Here is a 25,381-nt window from a genome sequence, read left to right on the forward strand (position 1 = left end):
CTCCCCTTCTGCTTGTTTAGGATAGATAAGCATTGCAGCTGCATGAGGAATGTGGTTGTCTGAGGGATGCCCTTTAAGTGAAGAAGTGCTATCTCCCAGCTCCCTTCCTTTCCCAGCTACATAAACGAGCTCGGGGTCATGGCCCCCTTCCTCCCTCCTCTGTGAACTGCTGATTAAGGGAACTTGTGGCTACAATTACTGCAAAGAAATGTATCTTCAAGGTAAAAATGTATATATAATATGCTTAATGCTGTAAACAGGGGCGGGTATAATTATATTCAGTTTATGGCTATTAACATTCATTATGTGGGCATTCCTATGCTCAAAAAGGGTTTTGGGGGCATTGTAGTAAATGTACAGTCCATTTCTTAAGCCCTGTCCCGGCCGTCCTGACTTTTTTGGCAAAAGTGGGCATTTGTCCCGTTGGTGTTTGCCCACTTTTGCCAAAAAAGTAAGGTGCGCACCCCTAGCAGGGCAGAGAGGAACGTGCGGAGGTTTGGGGGGTGAGTGGCAATGGCAGCCCTGTGGGGGAAACAGGGTTCCGGCAAGTAACAATGCCAGCCGCTTGGAGGGCCAGCCAGGGCTCGGGCGAGGAGCGACGCCACGTGGGAGCAAGCTGGGCTCAGACAAGAACCTGCACATGAGGGAGGCAGAGCTCAGGCCAGCGACTCAGGTCAGCCCTGTGCATAGGAGGGGCAGGGCACGGGCCAGCCCCATGTGCAGGGTGCCTAATTGGCTACACCACCTGATTGGTTGGAAGAGTCAGCAGACCAGCTCTTAAGCCCAACAGCAGTTCAGCGGGTGCTCAAGGAGTTTGCCCACGGCGATGATAGCTCCTGCTTGTTCCTCATCCTGCACCTGCCTTGGACAAGACAATCACTGCTGATTCGCTGCGTGACCCTCTGTTTCTCCACCTGTATAGTGCAGCCCACAGATTAGTGACGTGCCATTTCCTTCACCAACTTTGGAATGGTGCCTGGAGCTCCTCCGATGAAACACCTAGACCAGAATATCATAAGTGGACATACAAGTGACGGCTGAGGACAGCTGGCCCTATGCTTTGGGCACTAGCCGAGGATGCAGGAGTCCTAGGCTCAGTTCCCTGTTCTGCCACAACCATCCTGTGTGACCTTGGGCAAGTCACTTAGTCTGTAAAATGGGGATGACAGCATCTTCCTACCCCCCCCCCGCCCCACCAAAGGTGCAGTGAGGGTAACTGCATTACAGATTGATAGGTACTAGGGGCCATATGAGTACCTACAGCAGACAGTAAAAAGGAGGGGTGCATTGCAGGTGTGGAACACAGTGGGTGAAAAAGCATGTGGGTGTAGTGCTTGGGGCAGGCAAAGTAAATGGGGCAAAGGTGACATCCCCCTCCCCACCTCCAAATCAGTTGCATTTCCTCCCAGACCTTCTGAACAAGCAGCCCCCACCCTCTGGGTAGGGTCTATGGGGCTGGTCTGAGGGCGGGCTGTGCCAGGAGGGTTGGTCTGCAGCAGCTGCTGTGGCTTTGCGGAGAACTCCTTGGGACGCCCACCCACACTGCCAGATAAGGGGGGATTGCTGGGGGCTGGTGCAGTGCAGGAAGGGCAGGGTGCAGCATGTGCCCGTGGGCTCTCAGGGAGGGCGCGTGGGCGGTGCTGCCCCAGCCGGCGACTACCAGACCCAAGAGTGGTTCTCCTGCTTTGGTGGGGGAGGCCTCCTCCTGCAGGGCTGGCTGAGTACTTTCCCCTCGTGGTTGGCTGGGAGGCAAAGAAAAGGCCCCTCCCCACTCCCTCTCGCAGCCTCCTATGGTCCCTGTAGGCCACGGCACAGCCCCCGCAGCCAGGGCTCCCCCCCCCCCCCCCAACAAGCCAAAAAACGCCTCCCTCCAACCCAAGCAGAGAGAGCGAGAGAAGGAAAAGCCGATTCATAGTCTGTTCACTTGCCCACCGCCTAAGTCATGAGCATTTGTCCTCAGCACATTGCAATATGTTATGCTGCTACTAGCCTGCTTCCTTCTGTCCCCTCAAGGCTCCCTGCCTGTGCCGGACTGAATGGGCCCCCATTGAGAAGGCCTCCACCAGTGCTACTGTTTGCACAGCCAAAGAGGACCTTCCCCTCTTGGCAGTTGGCGATTGCTGCCAACTTACACAGGGCTATGGTGAGTTCCTTGGTCAAGCTGCTATCGCTCAAGAAGTCCATGGTGTCTTTAATGAGCTCGCATTTCTTGAGCTTTCCCTAGAGGTAATTGTGGCAGAGTCTCTCCAAGAAGTGACAATTGTGGTGGTCCTGACTTTAGGTGAAAATGAGGATGTCATCTAGGTACATGATGCCAAATTAGCCCAGGAGCTGAAGGTCAGATCCTGGTTCATAAAGTGAGGCAAGGTAGGGACAGGGTGGGAACAAGCAGAAGCTATCACAACCATGGGCAAATGGCTTTGAGCAGCCATTGAACTGCTGCTGGGCTTAAGACCTGCTCTGCTGTTGGTTGGAAGAATCAGGGGGCGTAGCCAATTAGGCAGCCTACTGCAGGCCAGCTGTGCTCATTCGGTTGCCCAGAGACTGGCTCTGCTGCAGGCCCCGCTTCCTGACAATCACTCCACTGGAGTCAGGAAAATATTATTATCCCCATTTGACAGACGGGAAATTTAAAGCAGAGAGAGAGAGAGAGAGAGAGAGGTTAAGTGACTTGGCCGAGGTCACACAGGAAGTCAGTGACAGAACTGGGAGTAGAAGCCAAGTGTCCTGATTCCCAGTTCTGTGCTTTGACCATTGAATAATCTTCTCCCACTCCATGGGCCTTATGTCCGGCAAAGCGTCCCTACAGAGTACACAGAAGCAGTGGTTGCTGCTTTGTGTTTTAGCCAAGATGTCGGCGTGATCTTTTGTGGTGCAGCTGCCACCTACAGACCAAAAGTGAGCATCACATCAAATGTCGTCTAAGCTTCATAAATGAAAAAACTGGGACGGTCTCTGATATTTACCCTAAAGCTGGCCTTTTATCCGTGCAAAGCATTGGCCTTCCACAGCAAATTATCTGCCTCAATCAAGGAAATTGATGAACCGACCATTTTTTACTCCCCAACACACCTTAAGATGAAAGACGCCAGGTTTCCATGCTAGACGGGATACAAATTCTCCTTTGCTCAAACGCTTCCGGGGCTGGGCTTTTGAAGAAGTCGCTAATGGATTGTATTTGTCACATCCCTTTAGTGAGTTAGCTCAAGAGTGTGGCGTTTGGGTGTGCATGGAGCCAAGCTCACTTCCACAAGCTGATTCATTCACACCGAGACTATTGGGAGGACCAGACACCACTAATGTGAGTCCTTGTGTTACCTATAGAGGGGCCAGAACCAAACATGCCCAGCCCTGAGATATATGTTCAGATTCAAATCTAAACTTGTCGGCTGGTTCTGCAACACGCGGAACCAGAACTTCAGATCTGAACGCTCCCAAATGTGGGGGGAAATTCTCATCCAGGTTTGGATCCAAACTCTGTCCAGGGGACCCATCTCTGGAACCCTCTAGGCTTTGGGCAGCCAAAATCAACATTCAGCCTGCAGAAGGAATTCTGAGAATCCCAGGGGAGATCTTAAACTAAAGCATGAAGGAAGAGCCAGCACATCTCTCCCAAGGAGCAGTGAGGAGCCTCAGCCAGCAGGTGGGAGTAGAAGGGAAGGTTTGAAGAAAGTGCTATCTGTTATTACAGCGGGCTTGGAAATTAATTAAAATAAACCTTCTGAGGAGCCACATGGCCATTGCTACAGCCCATCAATGCTGCCTCCTGCTTTATTTTCATTCACCTGAAAGGGTTTGGCTGTGTGAGACACCATCTTTCCTTACCACATCTCGACACACTCAGGGCATAAATTACAGGAGTGACCTCAGTGCAGACAGCCTTGAGAAAGCTATGCTGTCGTGTAATTACGTCTTGTTCCCACTGAAAACAAAAATATTATCCAATCCTCGAAACCGTTTTATAACCACCAGGGCTTTGTGCTGGAGACGGGCAGGAATCTGCTCGCGTCCCAGCTGCAACCCTGTCGCATAAATCATCCCATCGGCTTCTCGCTCACACCTCTCCTTCACCGAAAGCCGGTGGGTTGTTTGTGCAAAGTGTTTATAGGGGACAAAGAATCCTGTCCACTCCAGGGTCAGTCTCTCACTGGGAGTTTGCTGTTGCTGTTGCTGCTTTAAAGAATTTGTAGCCCTGGACTCATTATACCAAAAATTTAAGATTGAAAAGGGGATTGGATATGGTTAAGGATAGCAGGAATAGCCAGTTATCCTAATTTATAACAAAAGTTTGGCAGCAGCATTAAACCTCATATTTCAGGGTTGAAACCAATCTCTATTAGAGATCAGGCTGAGACTTGTGTGGGAGGTGGATTGTCCCACATCTGTCTACTGCAGTGTTCTTACTCCTTGCTTGGAAGCAGCTGGTATTGGCCACTGTCAGAGACAGGAGACAGGACTAGAGGGTCCCTGGCTCTGATCCAGTCTGGACAATTCCTGTGTTACCATGGAAGCTTTCAGCATGTCTAAACCCACGCAGACTGCACAGACCTATGCCAATTAGGCCGTTTCTAATCCCCATGCCTTTGGTGACTTGGGTACATCCATTGATTGTTAATTTTAAAGAGCGTGGGGTTTTTTTATTACACGTTTCAGTGAATTCTTACAAATGGTTTGTCCCTCGCTGTCCAGCTTGACGAGTGCCATGGCAAGGAGCTACAGAAACAAAGGGATGATCTGTTGATGATTATCCGCAGAGATATTTGTGGGACTGCTGAAGAACAAAGAACAAGCCAGTTTAGATGCAGCAGCATCTTAATGGAGGGAAGGATTTTTGTGCTTAGAAGCCTCTTTGAAATGCACAAAGGTCTCCAAAGTGGCCCTGTATTGGTTAGCGCACAGGTAAAATGGGTCTGGGCCATCGAACCAAGCCTGAGGGCAGCTGCAGTGCCTTCAGCAATGCTCCGAGTGAGAGCTCTGACTGTTTAACACAAATCTTGTCTACGAGTGTTGAAATATTTCAAAAGCATGGTCTTCAGTCAGCCTGGGGGAGAGGATTCGATTCATTTGAACCCCCCAAAAGCCTTTCATCCACATCTACCAGGCTGTCAGATTACAGACCGGGGGGAGTGAGTACTCAGCAGAAGGAATAAAACACACGCTCACCAGAGGAGGACTTGAAATTGCTGAAGATGTTCCTTGTCATCCGGTTGCAGGGATTCAGCAGACAAACCAGTGCCATAGATCACTTTAGAAACACCATTCAATGTATGTAAATGACTAAGGGGCATTTTGATCCCTGGGCACGCACATGTGGCATCTTTTAACTTACTAGAGTTTGGCCAGTAGTGATTCAGAACCGTTTTTTATGGCCCACCGCTTGAACTAGGCAAGTGCCAATGTCAGCATCAGCTAAGTGTGCAAACCCCTATGCACACTTGCCAGCCATGGTGGTCTATACAAACCCGTTTTAGTAGGTGTGCAATCCTCACTCGTGTGTATGCATCCATAGAGGGACACATCCATTTAGACATAACCTTCTACACTCCCCCAGTTGAAAATTCAGGTCAGCATGTCGTCCCACGGAACTTTCCTTAGGTCCTGGTCACGTAATAAGCAAGGCAGATTGCTTGCTCAAATGCAGCTTGGGCTTGTAGTGAAATTTGCTACCACGTCATGACTGTTCAGTGACCTGTATGTAATAAATTAGTGATCTCAATCCAGCTGCTAGTGGACAGATTGCTGCATTACAAACATCACCAGCAGAATTGCTGGACTTTGAGGTAATTCCAGCACTGGATGGGCCAGGATCCTGCAAACACTTACACACATGAGTAATTTATGCATGTGAATGGACTGCTTGAATTCATTACAAAAAGTTACTCACATGCATAAGTGTTTGCAGAATAGGAGCTAGAAATTTCTGTCTCATTGCCAACCAGTGGTGGCCAGTATGAGGCTCAAGTGTGGAATGTCATGTCTCTTTAAAAATAAATGATGATGTACATGACGTGCTATGTGTTCCCATATGCATGAATGTGATACAGATTATTCTCCGGCTTCTAGTCTGTGCAAAATAGCCACTCCCCTGTTTCAGTGATCCCTTTACAAGCGAGCACATATTTTTCCAGCTAACGTGCTCCACTGGTGAAGTGAAGTGAATGGTTTGTATGTGTGTGGTGAGAACATGCGGGTTATTGGCAGTGGAAATATCGCTAAGTGGGGTTATGTTGATCACTTAATTTTAAAGCAAGGTGGATGTTTAGCTGTTTCTTTAACTTTGCTTGTTTTCATAGACTCATAGACTTTAAGGTCAGAAGGGACCATTATGATCATCTAGTCTGACATCCTGCACAGCACAGGCCACAGAATCTCACCCACCCACTTCTGTAACAATCCCTTGACCTATGTCTGAGCTACTGAAGTCCTCAGCTCATTGCTGTTGTGGGCCAAATGTCTGTCACCTGGAGGCTGGATCACTGCAATGCACTCTGCATGGAGGACCACAGCTTAAACCTATCCACCACATAAGCTGATGCAAAGTATGGCAGCCTGCTCGTGAAGCAATACCGCCTGGTAGCAGTATATGTAACCCGTGTTCTGGGTCTGCGCTCGTAGCGTATTGAGTTCTAGGTGGAGTTTTGGCCTAAGGCCCTAAACAGCTTGGGACCTGCTCGCTTAAGAGACTGTTTCTCCCCAGGCCATACCGCCACCGCTGTGATTAGCAGAGGATCTTGAATTAGCCACTCTTTGGAAGGACCTGCTGGCAGAGCATTTGTCATAGGGCCCATTTCCTTTGGGCTACGCTGCCTCCCAAGGCCTGAAATAGCCTGATTCTGCTGACCGTCTGGGCATGTTGCATAGCCCATGTGCTTGGATGGGCATCACTGGAAGGTGGCCTTTCTGTCTAGTGGAAAAGCGCCAGGGGGCTTTTTAAAAGGGCTACGTGTCACAAGACTGGTGCACAAATGCTGTGTAGTAGGGTGGGAGGAAGAAATGCTACCACTCTGGTGAACTTTTATTGTCTATCTCCTACAATCTTGTGTCTTAATGTATGTCAAGGATGCCTACAGCCTTGGCTGGGAGCCCTTTGGTGTGGAGTTTGAATAAGCCTGAAATCTAATTACATACGACAACTGGGCTACTGGTGAATGTTGGGCGGAGTTAAAAGTTGCAGTGTGTGTGTGTAGTGCTGGGGACGTGCTCGGGAAGGCGCGCACCCTCTCTGTAGTGCCGGGGACGTGCGAGGGGAGGAGGGCACTGCGTCCGTGGTGCCGGGGACGTGCGAGGGGAGGAGGGCACTGCGTCCGTAGTGCCGGGGACGTGCTTGCGGAGGAGGGCACCGCATTTGCGGTGCCAGGTTAGGGTTGCCAAGCATCTGGTTTTCAACCAGAATGGCCGGTCGAAAAGGGACTCGGGCGGCTCTGCTCAGCGCTGCTGACCAGGCTGTTGAAAGTCCGATCGGCGGCGCAGCAGGGCTAAGGCAGGCTCCCTGCCTGCCCTGGCTCCGCGCAGCTCCTGGAAGTAGCAACATGTCCCTGCGGCCTCTAGGCAGAGGGGCAATCAGGGACGCTCCACTCACTGCCCCCGCCCCCTCCGTGCTGGCTCTGCAGCTGGGCCAATGGGAGCTGCGGGGGTGGCGCCTGAGGACACAGGCACCACACAGAGGCCCCTGGCCCCTCTGCCTACGGGCCGGACATGGCAGTCACTTCCAGGAGCAGCGCGGAGCCATGGCAGGCAGGCAGGGAGCTCGCCTTACTTGCTGCATCGCCGACCGGGAGCCACCTAAGGTAAACGCTGCCGACTGGGAGCCCACCCCCCCCGCCGCACCCCAAACCTCTGCCCCAGGATGGAACCCCTCCCACACCCTAACTCCCTCCCAGAGTCCGCACCCCAGCCCACTGCCCCAGCCCTGAGCCCGCACCCCCTCCCGCTCCCCAACCCCCTGCCCCAGCCCGGAACCCCCTCCTGCACCCCAAGCCCTCATCCTCAGCCCCACCCCAGAGCCCACACCCTACAGAACTACAGACTTTGTGAGAACCAGACTCTGCACGGTTGAACAATACTCCAAAAACTGTTCTCTGCATTGCCAGGAAGACATCGCCCAAACACTCAGCTGAGTTAGTTCCCAGCACAAGTAAAGGGCTCATGGATCTGGTCTTTGTGGACTTTTTATCTCTTGAATCAGAGCAACACCACCAATGTATTGATCATCACGGAACACTTCACTCACTAGGCACAAGTTTTCCTGACTAAGGACCAACATGGCAAAGGTACTCTGGGAACAGCATTTCCATTATTATGGCCTGCCTGCACGACTACAGTCTGGCCAAGGCAGAGACGTCAAGAATAGTTTAATGAAGGAAATTGCTGCAGGTTGTAGGTGTTAAGAACTCCCACTCCGTGCCGTAGCTTCTGCAGGGTGACCGTCAGCAGGAGCTTGATCCTGCTCAAAAGCCCCATCGGAGTCAGCACATAAGTCATCTTGTGCATGCTTACAACTTCACCGAGAATGAGTCTACCAGATTCTCACCCGACTACCTAATGCTTGGTAGGGAAGCTCGTCTGCCTGTGGATATGTGCTTTGGAGTATCTCCAGATGGCGCCAGTCAAGAAGTCTACATGCAATATGTAACACAGCTTAAAGAACAACTGAGTGCGGCCTACAAGTTACCAAGGAATGCTGCAGAGAAAGAGAACTCCAGTAATAAGTACAGATACGACAGACAAATAATTGAACAGGATTTGCTACCTGAAGACCATGGACTCGTACAAAAATCTCAGTATCCCTGGGGAGCCCAGTTTCAGCAGCCATTAGAGGTCTGACCCGTACATCATAGTTCAAAAGCTACCAGACATTCCAGTGTACCACTTGAAGTGAGAAAGTGGACCAAGCAACATAAAAGTTTTGCACAGAAACCAGCTTCTGCCAATAGGACAGTTAGTTCATTTTCTTGAAGCATCCACAGTGAAACCCCCTGTGATTCACCCAGTGACTAGAAATCAGGAACCCAAGTCATCTGAAGGAAGTAATCTTGCTCCTCTAGAGGAAGAGTGCAAGTCGGCCTCAGATGATGAGACACAGTGTGTTTATCCATCACCAATGCTTTTTGATACCCCTATATTTGACAGGCACCCTTCTTCTGCTGCAGAGAAAGCGGTCACCGTACCCGGTCCTGGAGCGCAGCTCCAACAGAAAGGCACGGTAGAAGAACGTAGAGCACAAGAAAGTGAGATTACAGATGCTAGCACAGTTCCTCAAGTCACACAACCACCTGACTTTACCCCTAAAGTCGTGAAGACTACAGCAAACACAGAAGAAGGATTTTCAGAGGAAGCAAGGCCTCAGAGACTGATAAAGCCTGTGTGCCATCTCACCTACGATTCCCCTGCAGTGCCTGGTGAGTTTCTGTTGAGTGTGGTGCAAAGGTTCATATCAGCTCTGGCTAATTTTGTCAGATGCTGTCTCGTGTGTTCCCTGTGAAGGTTCATACTATATAAAGTAGAAGATAAACGTTATGATGTGGTTAAGCAGGAATTATGTGTAACCAGATAGCACTGTTTAGATAAGTGACTTGCAGACCTTGCAGTTTTGGACATTGGACACTTTGGACTTTTGAACAGTTAGAGTCTAAGTCTTGATGACGGCATCAAGATTAAGGATGTAGCCCCCTTTCCCCCAAACACACACACACACCCTCTTAGTGAGGGGGCTGTGCCCCAAGAGAAGAAACTCACCTTTTAGGCCTCCATGGGGTCCCCAACAAGAGTCCTACACTGTTGACTTCCCAGGCAGCAGGAGGGGGATGCAACCCCCCAGTCACCCTGGAAACCCTCCTCCCTCGACAGCACTTCCAGGCCCAGCAACTGGCCAGTCTGTAACCTCGGCCTACAGCAAAGCCTCAGGAGAAGACAATCTGCTCCTTCTTCCCCTAGCCTGCCTGCAAAAGGCCGAGACAGTCTAGTTCTCCTCCTGCCACCATCTGCAGCCTGCCCGCCCTGCAGCCAGCCCACACCAGAGCTGGGATTTGGGCTCCAGAGACCTAACTACAACTGAACCCAGGGGTTCCAAGCTTTAAAAACTGTTCCAGGAGGGAGTGGGCAGTTAGTCCCTCTCCAGCAATCCCCAGGGAGGACCTGCTTGCCTGCATGAGTCTCCTGCGTGCTCAGCCAGAAAAGGACCCTGAGTGAGTCCCCTGTGTTAGAGTTAGATAGGTAGGGTTTAATGTCTCACCATTAATGCACATTGCATGTGCAAAAGGGCTTTCAGCTACCTGAATCGTCAAGCCCTGCATTGCCAGTTCCCAGTGTAGTGAAGTGTGTTTCTAACACCATCTCCTTACAGGCCTGCAACATGTCTCTATGTGCAACACCCAGGTACCTGAGCCATGGGAACAGAGAGCGGGGAGACTCTACTGTTTAGGAGCACTGGGGAGATGTGTGATCACCTGACTTCGTATCAGTGTAGCCTTTAGTAATTAAACAGCATTATTAAATCTCTCTAAGCATTTTAATCATTTAATATTTGCATTGTCCAGGTCTCTTTAATCAAATCCTTACATAAAGTTTTTAGTTATTGTTTTAAAATTTGTTTGCGTGTGTGAGTTTGAATTATTTGTGAGGTCTTGCGTGGTAGCCATGGCCTTAGTGTGGTTAACCCCGTGTCTCACGGGAGGCACCGCCAAGCAGCGTGAATCTTCAGCACACCAAGCGGGGCAGCGTCGGGGGCCTACCAGCAGCACCGGGAAACTAGCCCAGAAAACAGAAACTTGGGGACTGTCCAAAGCCTGTGAAGTCCCCATCTCCTGTCCGCACCTCATACAGATACAGGGATTACATTTGTAGCGGTGGGTTAGTTACTCAGAGGTTTGCATCTGTCAGTCTGGTGTAGTTCTTTGGTTTTTAAATCAAGAATAAGGTTCTCACAGAGGGATTAATTCGCACCATTAATGCATGCAGGGTGTAGGGTAGGTTCCTAGTTACACTGTTAAATATAACTGGCCAGTTCCTCAGCCAGTGAAAATCAACCCAGCTCCACCTGACTTCAGTGGACTTACATGGGCCAACATCGGTGTGCTGTGGGCCCCATCCTGCCCTGAGGGGAAAACGCACATCTGATTAACTTCAGTGAGGTTTTCACAGAAGTATCTGAGGTCAAAATTGACACTGCTGTGTGCAGTGTGGTGAGATAAGGTTCCTGATTTCTGTGTGTTTCAAACTGTAACCTTAAGCTAAGCTGTTCAGGTTACTGTAGTGACTGGCTGCATTAGTCTCAATGCCGTCAGGCAGGGATCCCAGCCAGGTGGCTTTATACTTGTTCTTTTCAAACCCGCAGGTGCCCTGTTCTCAGCCTGCACTGGCCACGTCCTAGCATTCTCCCAAAGTAACCTTAGTTGAGCACTTGTCTCGTGCTGGCTCAGGAAACCGAAGGCGTGACATTAACAGATCAGCTCCCAGAGGGAGGGAGAGACTCTTTCCTTAGAGAGAGCGAGGGAATGGAACTTGGCCCTTAAAATCCAGCCGTGCCTACATGACAGCTGAAGGAAGGAGGGGCTGACGCCTACGTAGAGGCAGTTCCATAAAGGCCTCCCTGTGGTACAGTCCCCAAAGGCAGTGCTGGGTGGTAGATGTGGAGCCCTCCAAAGCAGAGCTGTTAGAAAGAAGCTGTCCAAGAATCAGGCCAACGTACGTATCAGCTCCTGCCTTTGGAGCGTGTTTGAGATTTAGGCAGTGTCAGCCTTCGGCAAGTTTAATCGTTACAAAAGTCCCCAGCCTCAGCCAGCCGGCTCTCCTATGCTCAGTTTTCTTTTGAAGGAAGCTGGAATTTCATAACTCAGCTGCCCAAGAGTGGGTGCACCCAGAGGACTGTCATGGTTTCCAGTCAGAGAAGCTGTCCTTCCATTGGAGTGACAGGAGCTACAGTGATTGGGGTCTGTGTTGTGGCGGTGATTTCTACCTGCATCGCTCCGGCTGTGTGTCTGACCATTAACAGGAATCCCCCCCAAGGTACAAAGCCAAACCGGTAAATGCTTCTTGACCTTAGATTCTGGCTGATTGGCTCCCAAGGGTGCATTTGGGGCAAGTGGCTAAATTATTTGCACGGGAAAAAGAAGCAGAAACAAACTGGATGGGAACCAGCTGTGCTGAAAGGGGAGTGGGGGGGGGGGCAAGAGAAGACACTAAGGTGTGATAGATGTAATGATGATTGTGTGATAGCTTTGTGGATCAGGGAGAATATCTTACACCATTCATTGTGGAGGAACAGGCTTCATTTGTTAAAAATAAATGGGGTACCTGGAGTCTGTCTGCAGAAAGGATATGTAAGGAGAGCTTCCCCAGAAGTGACACTGCAATGATAATATAAATGCCATCCTAAGGTTGTGTAAACACTGACTTTATAGGTGGGAGAGCTGTCCTTTCAAACTGCATTAAGCTAAACTTAATATACAATTTGTCAGCCTGGAGAGGGGATTTATATTTTGTTTGTCTGCCTGAGTTGTAACAGTCTGTTACTGACATAATGTTTAGAACTGGGAGACTATACAGAGCAAGGCGTTTTTTAATTAGATTTTTAACCACTGCCTTTGCAGGGATCAGTGTCTACATTGTTATGCATAAGGAGATCAAAAATGCATGGTCATCTGACCAGCCCCGTTCATGTTCATCTGTGCTAAGACGCTCACTGTGTTCGCACCTGCAGTAAGAACTAGGAGTCACAGGACGGTTCCTCACAATTTACAGTCACTCTTGGCACTAACTCCATTGTGACCCAGCCAAAAAGTCTGCTTAGGCAACAGGTGTAACCCTTTCCCCACCCCCGTTGTGCTGCCGCTTTCCACTGAAATCAGCAAAACGATAGGACATAGTCTGTAGTACTGTTTCTTCTGTGTGGCCATAAACATTTGGGAGCAGTCAGGCAGTTCTCCTATTACTTCCCTTCAGGTCCCACCTCTTCAAAACCCAGCTATTGCTTGGGTTAGTTTCCCATTTGGTTCCCAAAATTAATTGCAATTAAATCGCACGATTAATTGCACTTTTTAAAACAAGAATAGAATACCATTTATTTAAATATTTTGGGATGTTTTCTACATTTTCAAATATGCTGATTTCAGTTACAACACAGAATGCAAAGTGTACACTGCCCACTTGATACTTATTTTTGATCACAAATATTTGCACTGTAAAACAAGAAACAGTATTTTTCAGTTCACCTAATAACACCACAGTAATGCTCTTGGAACGCCGACAGACACCCGTCGGCGACGGGCAGGATGGAAGCGGGGAACCTCAGGAGCTAAATGCTTGAGTCTCTACCGCATGAACTAAAAGCCAACGGTCTGTTAGCGAAGGCTGTAGAGCAGACTCATTTATATCTCTAAGTGCTCGCGGATGGGACAGGACACCACACTGAGGCAGTGTGTGCGTTACACAATCTCTTTATCATGAAAGTTGAACTTACAAATGCAGAATTATGTACAAAAAAAACTGCATTAAAAATTAAATAATGTAAAAGTCCACTCAGTTCTACTTCTTGTTCAGCCAATCACTCGAAAACAAGTTTGTTTACATTTATAGGAGATAATGCAACCCGCTTCTTGTTCACAATATCACCTGAAAGTGAGAACAGGCATTTACATGGCACTGCTGTAGCGGGCATCGCAAGATATTTATGTGACAGCTGCACTAAAGAGTCATATGTCCCTTCATGCTTCAACCACCATTCCAGGGGACATGCATCCATGCTGATGGCGGGTTCTGCTCGATAACAAGCCAAAGCGGAGTGGAGCAACGTATGTTCATTTTCATCATCTGAGTCAGATGCCACCAGCAGAAGGTTGATTTTCTTTTTTGGTTGTTCGGGTTCTGTAGTTTCCATATCGGAGTGGTGCTCTTTTAAGACTTCTGAAAGCATGCGCCACACGTCATCCCTCTCAGATTTTGGAAGGCACTTCAGATTCTTAAACCTTGGGTCAAGTGCTGTAGCTATCCTTAGAACTCTCACATTGATACCTTCTTTGCGCTTTGTCAGATCTACTGTGAAAGTGTTTTTAAAATGAACAATATATGCTGGGTCATCATCCAAGACTGCCATAACATGAAATATATGGCAGAATGCGGGTAAAACAAAGAAGGAGACATACAATTCTCCCCCACAAGGAGTTCAGTCACAAATTTAATTAACTTTTTTTTTTTTTTTTTTTAAAAACAATCATCATCAGCATGGAAGCATGTCCTCTGGAATGGTGGCCGAAGCTCAAAGGGACATAAGAATGTTTAGCATATCTGGAACGTAAATACCTTGCAATGCTGGCTACAAAAGTGCCATGCGAATGCCCGTTCTCACTTTCAGGTGAGATTATAAATAAGAAGTGGGCAGCATTATCTCCTGAAATGTAAACAAACTTGTTTGTCTTAGCAATTGGTTGAACAAGAAGTAAGACTAAATGGACTTGCAGGCTCTAAAGTTTTACATTGTTTTGATTTTGAGTGCAGTTATGTAACAAAAAAAATCTACATTTGTAAATTGCACTTTCACGATAAAGAGATTGCATTATGGTACTTGTATGAGGTGAATTGAAAAACACTATTTCTTTTATTTTCACAGTGCAAATATTTGTAATAAAAATAATACAAAGTGAGCACTGTACACTTTGTATTGTGTTGCAATTGAAATCAATATAATTGAAAATGTAGAAAAACATCCAAAAATAAATGTCAATTGGTATTCTATTGTTTAAAAGTGGGATTAATCACAATTTTTTTTAATTGCGATTGATTTTTTTTTAATCACGTCCGTTAACTGCGATTAATCAACAGCCCTAAAAATTACTTATTTCGAATCTTCCTTGGTATTTCAGACTCTGCACCCAAACCAGCCTTTGAGACAGACGGAGACCTGTTAGAATACCTGCTAAATCTGGGGAGCATTGACAGGAAGGATGGATTGCTGGTCACCTGGTACCATTCTGCAAACAAAAAGAGCGAGCTGGCGGATGCCTTGAAGAGTAAAATATATTTTTTCCATCTGTAATAACCTGTGTAGCTAGGAAAGCTAAGATAGCAAGGGGAGCAGGGTCTCACACTTCAGGGTGTAATCAGATCATCTGCAGGATGCAGAAAGGAATTTTTCCCCTCCTTTCTCACTGGGTACAGCACTGAACAATTGACTACATATTTAGTGGGGAGTTTTCCTTCCTTTGAAGCATGGCCAAAAGCAGGATGCCAGACTATGTGATTCAGTGGTCTCTCCCAGTCTGGCGAATCCTAGGTCCCTGTCCTTTTTGTTTCTAATTACATGATATTAGAAAGCCATAGGGTCAAATCCTGGTTCCACTGATGTCAATAGCAAAACTCCTGGTTGACTTCAGTGGGGCCAGGATTTCACTCAGGAGAGTTAGTTGCCAGCACGCAACGTAGGGAGCTCCGGCAAACACTGAGAATATTCAATGTTGGAATGATTTGATCAAAATAGTGGCAACTGAGCATTTGTTGAGTGATTCATTTATCAATTTATCTGATTGGGGCAAAAAAGATATTTCCTACCCAGAAGACAATGCTGAGGGGCTTATCCCACATTTAAGATAAAACTAATGGATTGAAACTGGGCTTTGTAATAGTAAAAAGTAGAATACTTAAGGAAGAGAAGAGGGCTGCTCAAGTTTAGTGTTCAGATGAGAACATCATTCCACACACTGAATCAAGCAGCAGAAATCCCGGATATGCTGAAAGGAGGGCTGACCTGAAGTGATAAGCCGGGCTTGCTTATAGCTTCATGAGATAAAGCTAGTCTGTAAAAGTTGAATGTTTCGTGCTACATTCACCTGAAGCAGTTTTATCTTGTGGTGATAACGTACAAGAGGAAAGTACAGAAAGCTCCATAGTGATGCAAGACAGTACCAAAAAAATCAGCTTTTTCCAACCTTGAGAGATAAATCACAGATTAGGGGTTTATCTGCTAACTCAGGTTCATCACAGAGCATTTGGAACCATTCCAGAAAGAAAAACTGAAACTTTCCAGTCTGGTATCACTCACCTGGAATGGCCAGGGACTACTTACAGCTGGAAGAGAGGGGGGATTTGTGGCCTGATCTGAAGCCCAGTTAAATTAATGGAAAGACTCCCATTGACTTTAAGGGGCATTGGATCAGGCCTTTTGTTATCATCTCTCTAATCATTTAATGGATCATAGGGGCTCCTCCTTTCCCTGGCCATATTTATGATCAGAGCAGAAATTATTATCCTGGAACTGGTGAAGCTGCTGGCTGCCTTATAGGTGACCATCCCACTTAAAGAAAGACATTGCGGCTCCTTGGTCTAGCAGAGGCAGGAAACATCACATATGTATCTGTGAGAGACACAGGGCTTGAGCCTCCAAGAGCTGAGCATTGTGGCCCCTATCTAGCAAAGCACTTAAGCACATGCTTAACTTTAAGCACCTGAGTAATTCATCAACTTCAGTATGACTATGCACATGCTTAAATGCTTTGCTGGGTAGTGAACAGAGTGTGCAGCACCTTGCAGGATTGAGCCCATAGGGAGCTGCCTTCATATGTTGTGAAGACACTGACAAGTGTGGAGGGTGTAATTTACATACACAGGTTTCAGAGGAACAGCCGTGTTAGTCTGTATTCGCAAAAAGAAAAGGAGTACTTGTGGCACCTTAGAGACTAACCAATTTATTTGAGCATGAGCTTTCGTGACCGAAAGCTCATGCTCAAATAAATTGGTTAGTCTCTAAGGTGCCACAAGTACTCCTTTTCTTTTTACATACACAGACTCCAGTCAAGGATTCATACTGTGAATTCATTGCGCACACAGGTGATGTTATGATCCTGGAAGCAGATGTCAACGTAGAAGGACATAACACTCCTAATGAGACCGACAAGCCCATCATGGCCCATCCCCCCGCTACTTACAGTGACAACACTCTTCAGGAATGGCTGGATGTCGTCCTTAACTCATCTAGCAAAGGTAATCTAAAGTGCTATGCCTTTAAACAAGCTGATGTAACCCTTTGCCCTGAGTGGTCTATGAACATACGGAATTCAGAAGCATGCTCTTCACACCCCATTTGGCAGGGAACGATGGGGCAGTGCTGGGGACTAGCAATAGGCAATGTTAAAGATATCATCATCATCAATTATTTGTACAACCATAGTGCCAAGGATCCCTAGTCCTGGACCAGGACCCTGTGGTGCTGTAGAAACAGGCCTCCTATTTACATTTGTGCATAATTGGCCAGCTGCTATTATCAAATACAAATGGAATTTCTCAATGGATTCTTTCTCGGACAGGTATCAAGCTGGATTTCAAAAGCATCAAGGCAGTTGGCCCATCTCTGAATATTTTACTAAAGAAATCCTCGGAAGTGAAGCTCAATAGACCTCTCTGGTTGAACGCAGATATTCTAATGGGTCCCAATGTCCCCATAAACATTGCAATTAACGCAAGTTTGTGAGTAAAATGCATTTTTCTTAAATCACTTTCATGGCTTATTTTGCACTTTTCAGTTACTTATATCCCAGGATGTACTGACCACTTCCATAGCTTTGGAACAAAATACGCTGTTATACACTAGCAACAGTCGTCTACTGCAGTAAGAAATCTGTGACCCCAAGAAGCGCCAAGAATGAAGTTTGGTTAAAGAGCTGACAAAGATGGGCAAAAAAAAGTTTATATAGGAAAGAAGAAGAAGACAACCAACCATTTAAGATCCCAGGTCACTGAGTGCCTAATCCAGTGGCTATTCACATGTGGGGGGGGCTTTCAATAGGCTTTGGATCAAGCCCCCGGAGAACATATTTAGATTCCAGAAATCACTCCCTCCTCCAGTTGCCTGCTGGAGTCTTGAGTTTAATAATCCTTGGTTACCCTGTAACAGCTGGTAACACTGTTAGCCAGGTCTATGCAAAAATTTTCCATTGAAACTGTTTGACAGAAAATTGTGTTTTTAAACTAAAACAGCTTCCCATGGAGAATTTTGACTTTTCATCAAAAAATCTAAACCCTTGAAAATTTATAAATTCTGATCTGGGGACACCACCACGGTGACTCATGAGAGTTGTATCTTGGAGGTCTCCTGCTCTCATTCTCCTCTATGGTAAATAAAAGGAGAAACTGATTTTTGAATTCTGTTGGTTTAAAGTGATCTGCTCAAATTTCTCAGGGCACATACTGTTATTAATAGGAGCTCTCAGACTGTATTTAAAAAATTAAAAGCTACATCTTTAAGCCCACAAAAAAGCCAGGAGTTACAGAGTTAACACTGAAAATCTGGGGTTTCCATCCCAAATTTATCTCAGACTATTTTGGAACACACACACACCACCGGAAAGGGAGTTAAAGTAGGAGCAACAGAATGGACTTTTAAACTCCGCTCTGAACTTTTTCCTCTCGTAAGGAAAAAAAATCCTGTACAGTTTAATAGGAATCAAACCAATGGGGTTCTACAGAAATTACTCTGAAAACCTACAGAGTTTCTATTTTCTATACAATTTTCTATACAATTAAATCAACCTCTGGCATTTTAACCCAGGATTTCAAAACGCCATAGTCTTTTTTTAAAAAAAGAAAAAATTAGCTGGAATGGATAGCCCAGCCCAAAGTCCAAACTTTCTGAGGTTCACCAACACCTAGACTCTATATTTTTGTACAGTTTTTCCAAATTACTACATCTTTTACTGCATTGCTCAAAATACATGGCAATCCAAGCATGGACTGGGGTAAAGTTCCTCTTTTTATTCAGGATTCTGTCACCAGACAGGTATTTTCACTCAGCACCATTTGCAGTCCTATGTGAATCAATAGAGAGGCCAGTTCTGCTTCATATGAGGAGCAAGCCAAGGGTCTAATGGGTTAGCGTTGAGCTACAATAAAAACCTACCTGTCCACAGCAAATTTCCCAGTCAATATGCATCACCGTGATGAGTTTCTACTGTGGTCTGCCCAGACTCTCACCTGTTTCCCAAGGGGGGGGGGGGGGGTTCTTGCTGTTGGAAGGGTTCCGAGAGTTGCCTATAAAAATCAGTGTGTGTAGTACAGTAGATATAAAAGGAGTGCCATCTGGTGTGTTGTTCACAAGTTTGTAGGTTTAATAAAGTTGTTGTTTACTGGCTTCTTGCTTGCAGGTCTTAACAGTAACTGTTGCTCTGTACGTGGTTCCTTTAGATTCCTCTCACTCGTCCAGGAGAAGTACCCAAACTGCACACTCTCTCTAGGGTGGACGACCCTCTATTCATTTCTGTTCCCCAACAAAACCTACACTCAGAAAATGATTCAAGAGATGCACAGCATTGCGGGGACGCTGCCCCAAAGGGTCACCTTCCCTGCCAGGGCCGTCCTGTTGAGATTGGCTTGGCCCCATTTCAGCTGGCTGCTGGCTCAGTCGGATAGGTAAGGAGTTAACCACACAAGTTCATCTTTAATCCTTTGAGCAGGATTAACTAAACCACTTAAACCAGTGGTTCTCAACTTTTCCAGATGACTGGACCCCTTTCAGGAGTCTGATTTGTCTTGAGTACCCCCAGTATCACCTAACTCAATAACTACTTGCCAACAAAGTCAGAAATAAAATTCAAAAGAGTGTCACAGCCCACGATTACTGAAAAATTGCTGACTTTCTCATTTTTACCATAGAATTATAAAATAAATCCATTGGAATATAAGTACTGTACTTCCATTTCCCTGTGATGCTTGAGCCTGTTTTTCCACTGGTGAGCCGGGTCTGAAGCCCAAGCCCTGCTGTCCAGGCCTGGAGCATGTAACTAAGTTTCATGGGGGGACCCTATGGCATGGGTCCCCGGCCAATTGCCTTGCTTGCCACCTCCTAATGCCAGCCCTGCATCTGTGACCCCCCTAAACCCATCCCATGACCACGCTTGGGGCTGCAAGCCCCAGGTTGAGAAACACTGATCTAGATGAGTTGAGTATGCCCTAGAAGACCTCTGAGTACCCCCAAGGGTCCACATACCCCTAGTTGAGAACCACTGACTTAAAGAACAGTACCGGCCACCAGCACCTTGCCTACACTGCAGCTCCAAGTGGTCGGGCCGCTAAGTACAAATTATTCCCATGTCACAGAAACCTTTCTATAGTCAGACACTTGCAAATAAACAACCCTTCTACAGTGTCTCTCATTAAAAGAGAGCTGCTCAGGGTGCTGGACAGTGTCATCTTTCCAGATCCCTAATCCTACAGAGCATCACTTATTTTCAGAACTAAAAACTTCCATTTGAAAGGGACCAAACTAGCAATGGCTAATTAGACAACTGTACCTCCAACTATTGAAAAGCCAGCCAGAGAACCTGCGAGAATCCCAGGCCAGCTCAATGCTCTCTCTTCTCCACAGGTATAGCCTGACTCTGTGGCAGGGGAAGATGGATCCAATCACAGTGGAAGATCTCCTGTTCATCCGGGATAATAGCCGTGCTGAACAAATCTATTACGACATTTACAATCCTGTTCTGTCTCAGTTCAAGGAAGCAGCATGTATGTTTGTATTACAGTAGCGCCCAGAGGCACCAAATGAGATTGGGACCCCACTGTGCTAGGTGCTGTACATACACATAGGAGGAGACAGTCCCCGCTCCAAAAAAGCTTATCTAAATAGACAAGACAAAGGGTGTGAGAAGAAACTGAGGCTCAGAGAGGTGAAGTGACTTGTGTAAGGTGACAGCAGCTCAGTGGCAGAGCTGGGAATAGAAGCCAGGGCTACTGACTCCCCTTCCATTGTCCTGTCCCCAAGGCCACACTGCCTCCTAAAGCTACACCAATTTCAAAGGGGCTCAGACCCACGGTGGTGAGACCGTCCAAGTGCGCCTTTGCTAGCAGCTAACTTGAGCCCACTTGAAAGAACAATTATGAAAGGCAGAAAAAATGTCCTGGCTATATTTTGATGTGCACTTATGCAGTGAGGGTGCTATATACTGTAAATAGGCACTTGCTCTGGGACCTGTAACAAAGTTTCTTTGTTTTAAAGAAAGGGGTTGTGCTCTTTTTTCCCCTTTTTTGATACACAGGAGGCCTGAAAGATTGTTTAAAGGTTTCTTCTGCTAGTTGTTTTACCTCGAAGATATCGTAAGTCTGGTTTCCAGTTAGTGTTGCTGGAAGACTTGTTGGGGCCATAAAGGATAGCTGACTGATGGCACACACTGACTGAAAAGGCACAGGTGTTGAATCTAGAACAAAGACATCCTTTCTCCCAAGCATCCATTACCCATTAGAGTTAAGTAGGTGTTAACCAAAACAAATTCCCAGAGTTTTAAACAGTCTGGGCTAAAAAAAAAATGTATTCCTCCTTCAATAGCTCCTAAGCTAGTCTTTTGTGATGTCATGATTTCATTAGATCTCTGGGTACTTCCAAGGTAGAGAAGACCTACATTTCTAAAGTCATAAAATTAAAATAGAAGAATTAAAAAGTAAATTCAAGGTTTCCATTATACATCGAAGAAACAAACAAGGAATCATTAGAGAGACAATCATCCATTTTCTCCCCTGCCTTTTGCAGGTTACTCATCCTGTACAGTCAGGAAGTATTGGTCCCAAGCTCTGCTCTCAGGTCCCTCTGCACAACACATGGGATTGGCAGAATTTGAGGCTGACCCTTTCAGTTTGGGAGCAATGAGTCTCTCTACCTTCCCCTACCGCCTCCCGAACTAGTAGGCACCCTTTTTTCAGAAGTGTACTTGCTTCCCCTCTGGTACAAGAAGGATAAACAGCTGTACTCCACTTAGTCAAGATGGGGTTTTATTGGCTCTATTCCAGAGACCCAACTTAGCTTAATGATCATGTGTACTACTTAAGACTATTAGCTAAATTGCTGCTTATTGGGAACACATTCAAGCTAGGTCAAGGGACTAAGCAGTGTTTAACTATATGTGAAATTCTATGCTGTGATCTAGTTTGAGCAGGGTCAGATGACAAAGTGGTAAATATGGTCTACACGACAGTCTCAACTGTTACCATAGTTGGTACAGCTGTCATGATGGCAAGTTATGGCTCCTACATTGTATCCTACTGTAGCCCTAGCCCTAAAGACAAAAGCGCACACGGTACTCTGAAGGGGAATGATTTTACTCAGCATTTTCCCCCTCCTCTCAACCCAACAGTGAATTCAACAAGAAAGAGATTCTATTATCCTGGAGGCAATTTGCTAGATTACTTTCACCCAGCAGACTCCGATGAACTATGGATAGAGTGGTATGGGATGGATCACTATGAGAACAGGCTGGAAACACTGTCAATTCTTAAAGGTGAGTAACACATCTTTCCCCATGTACCGATCTAACAGAACTGGAGGGGTTTTCATAAGTTGTCACAGACTTGGCAGTTCCTAAGAGTTGCAGCTCAGGCTTTAGTTCTCAGACTAGGGTCAGTAAGTCCCAGTGAACTTTCTGGTGGCCTATAAACCCAATTTACAGACAGCAGTGAGGCAGGTTAGGTAATTGAGAGCTTAGGAATGGATGACAGGAGTAGTCTATGCATCTCCTAGAACAAAGCCTGCAGAACATGTTGCAAAAAACACCACAATAATGAGAACAGTGAAAGGAGACAGGGTGAAACAAGGGGATATAAATGGGATTAAACTGAGCAAAAGCACATTTAAACTGACTATCAGGAGAAAAGTACCAACACTAAGATCTATGAATAGGACCCTACCAAATTCATGGTCCATTTTCGTCAATTTCACCGTCATATGATTTTTTAAATTATAAATTTCATGATTTCAGACTTTTAAATGTGAAATTTTACCGTGTTGTAATTGTAGGGATCCTGACCCAAAAAGGAGTTGGGGGGAGGGTGTCACAAGGTTATTGTAGGGGGTTTCAGTACTGCTAACCTTACTGCCCCTGGCAGGGCGCTGCCTTCAGAGCTGGGCACCCGGCCAGCAGCCGCCGCTCTCTGGCCACCCAGCTCTGAAGGCAACGCACAAATAAGGGTGGTAATATTGTGACTCCCCTGCAACTCCCTTTTGGGTCAGGACCTCCAATTTGAGAAACGCTGGTCTCTCCATGAAATCTGTATAGTATAAGGTAAAAGCACAAAAGACCAGATTTCATGGGGGGAAACCAGATTTCACGGGTCCTGACGTGTTTTTCATGTCGGTGAATTTGGTAGGGCCCTATCTATGAAATAGTCTATGAAAGCAGTAGGAGAAGACCCATTGCTGGAGTAATATAAAACCAGGCTGTTTCAGGCAATGAAGAATCTATATGAGGAACAATCCTGGGTTAGGTTAGAAGCAGGATTAAGATTCCCGAATGCTACTGGTCGAAAGGCCAAAAGGTGGAAGATTACCTCTTACCCTACTGTGGATCTCACTATGCTACCAGATATGAATCAATTATTTTCCCCATCCCCAATTAACTATCTGGAGAGATACACTAGGAACTGGTGGATGATGCACAGAACAGTGAAAGCGCTTGTTGTCTGCAGTTAAGAATACACTTTGAATCAATTATACAGACAATCAGTATCTATCATTGTTGTATATTAAATATCATATAGTCCAATGAAAATTAGCGGTTGAATGGTTTCTACCCAAACACATATAATGGAGCCGTGTAGCTCCTTTCCTCCCTTTAAATCTTAGTGCTAATTACACATAACAAATACATCGCTACGTTAAAGGGATCACTGAGGCTCAGGCTGTTATGTACTATCTCCCTTTCCTTTGTTCTCCAGAAAAGAGGGGCATGATTGCCTTGGACATTGCATTACAGAACAGCACCAGTGGAAATCTCATTCCCGTTGCACTGTATCCATCAGCAGGCCTCCCCCTGGAACAGTGTCTAGTTACAGTATACAGACATCTCAATCCTTGGGGGATATTCCTGAACATAACAGAACCTGGAGCACTTCGCCCTACTCTTGAGCTCCTTAGTAAGCTATATGCCCAGAATCTCTTATGGAACCCCATCTGGATAAGCATGGCTCTCTCCTTTGGAAGCTTTGAGACACCGGGATACATGCAAGGTGAAGAATTCTTAACAGCCATCAACACCATTTTCCCATATGTTACCATAGCCCCTGGCTGGCCCAGGGAAGTGCTAACTGCTGGTTACACTGGCCCATTGGTAGAAGATATGCTCACACTCTGTAAGGATCTCTGGCAACAAGTGTCATTTCAGCTGGAGGCTATGGCACTGAGTAGATCATGGCTGGCAACTACAAAGCTGTTGGAGATTTCACCCAGCTACACCATCACTGTGCAACACAGTTACACAGAGGGTAGCTACTGTGGTGGCTTCCCAGGACTCTGGTCTATCCGAACACATACACAGAAGGGGGTCTATTATAACATACCAAGACAATGCAGAAATGCTTTGATGGTGGATGTCGGGGAGGGATAGCTCAGTGGTTTGAACGTTGGCCTGCTAAACCCAGGGTTGTGAGGGGGCCATTTAGGGATCTGGGGCAAAATTGGGGATTGGTCCTGCTTTGAGCAGGGGGTTGGACTAGATGACCTCCTGAGGTCCCTTCCAACCCCGATATTCTGTGATCACTGTGTTTTCAAACCAACTTCTTACTCTGGCAATCACAGTAGTGGCAGGTCTGTCACTGACTCCTGCACTTGGGGGACTGGGCATTAGAACTATTCTCTAAGTAGAGTTTAATTTATTTGGTTGTCCTTTTTGCTTTGAACACGTCTCCCAAACAGATCCCCTTTTGGTTTGTAATGTCAGCCTGTTCAGTAGTTCACACACTGACCGGGCGAGGCGGAAGGGACGGGCTTCTCTCTTTAAGGAAGGATGGTTTGTGGTTAAAGCAGTGCACTTAGACTCAAATCCTGGCTCTACCACCACACACACTGTCATCCCGAGCAAATCCGATGGGGCTAGATTATCAAAAGAAGCTCAAAACCCCACCGCTCCCAGTGGGATACTTCTGACTAGATTTTTGAGATTAAGCACCCAACGTACCGAGCCCTTTTGAAAAAAAAAAAAAATCAGTCCTTAATCTTGGTGTCTCCGTTTTCCCCATCTGTAAAATGGAGATGGGATTTCCTCTCTCCTATCTTTTGTCCGTTTGAGCAGATTGTAAACTCTTGGGGGCAAGGACTGTCTTTCTGCAGGTAGGTGTAACCTCTAGGAGCTGCTGTCAGACAAATAATTGTTTTAAATAAATGTAATTTCATCTGCTTGAGCTGGAGGCCTGTTTTCTGGACACAGTTTGGTTGTGGGGTTTTTATCTACGGCTAGTTATTGCTAAGGTGGAACTCTCCACATAGCCCAGTTTCTCCCCCTTTCGCCTTGGGGGGACATTTTCTTTACAGTGGTTTGCTTCAGGTAACCCCCAGGAGATAAGCACAGACTCTAGCTCGTCAGCGTTCAGCTCGCTCCCACACCAGTTTCACTGGCGCTGTATAGTTTGTGATCAACCTCCA

The 25,381-nt window shown here is 46.5% G+C and overlaps 1 protein-coding gene across 1 annotated transcript; it reads left to right on the forward strand.

The window, feature by feature from the left end:
* The first annotated feature begins 7,727 nt into the window (after positions 1 to 7,727).
* On the forward strand, positions 7,728 to 25,140 carry FAM151A (family with sequence similarity 151 member A). The gene is made up of 10 exons (XM_048862376.2): positions 7,728 to 7,787; positions 8,410 to 8,548; positions 9,150 to 9,398; positions 14,856 to 15,002; positions 16,816 to 16,968; positions 17,292 to 17,451; positions 19,165 to 19,389; positions 20,345 to 20,484; positions 22,104 to 22,247; positions 23,680 to 25,140. The coding sequence occupies exons 1-10, from the start codon at positions 7,728 to 7,730 to the stop codon at positions 24,345 to 24,347; spliced, it is 2,085 nt and encodes a 694-aa protein (XP_048718333.2). The 3' UTR covers positions 24,348 to 25,140.
* The last annotated feature ends 241 nt before the right edge of the window (positions 25,141 to 25,381 follow it).

Source organism: Caretta caretta, chromosome 8 (genome assembly GCF_965140235.1).
Source record: "Caretta caretta isolate rCarCar2 chromosome 8, rCarCar1.hap1, whole genome shotgun sequence".
Lineage (NCBI taxonomy): Eukaryota > Metazoa > Chordata > Testudines > Cheloniidae > Caretta > Caretta caretta.

Coding starts and splice junctions, on each gene's coding strand:
- FAM151A (XM_048862376.2), top strand. CDS start 7,728: ATGGCAGGCAGGCAGGGAGCTCGCCTTACTTGCTGCATCGCCGACCGG. Junction 16,969..17,291: donor CCTTAACTCATCTAGCAAAG/GTAATCTAAAGT, acceptor TTTCTCGGACAG/GTATCAAGCTGGATTTCAAA. Junction 22,248..23,679: donor AACACTGTCAATTCTTAAAG/GTGAGTAACACA, acceptor TTTGTTCTCCAG/AAAAGAGGGGCATGATTGCC.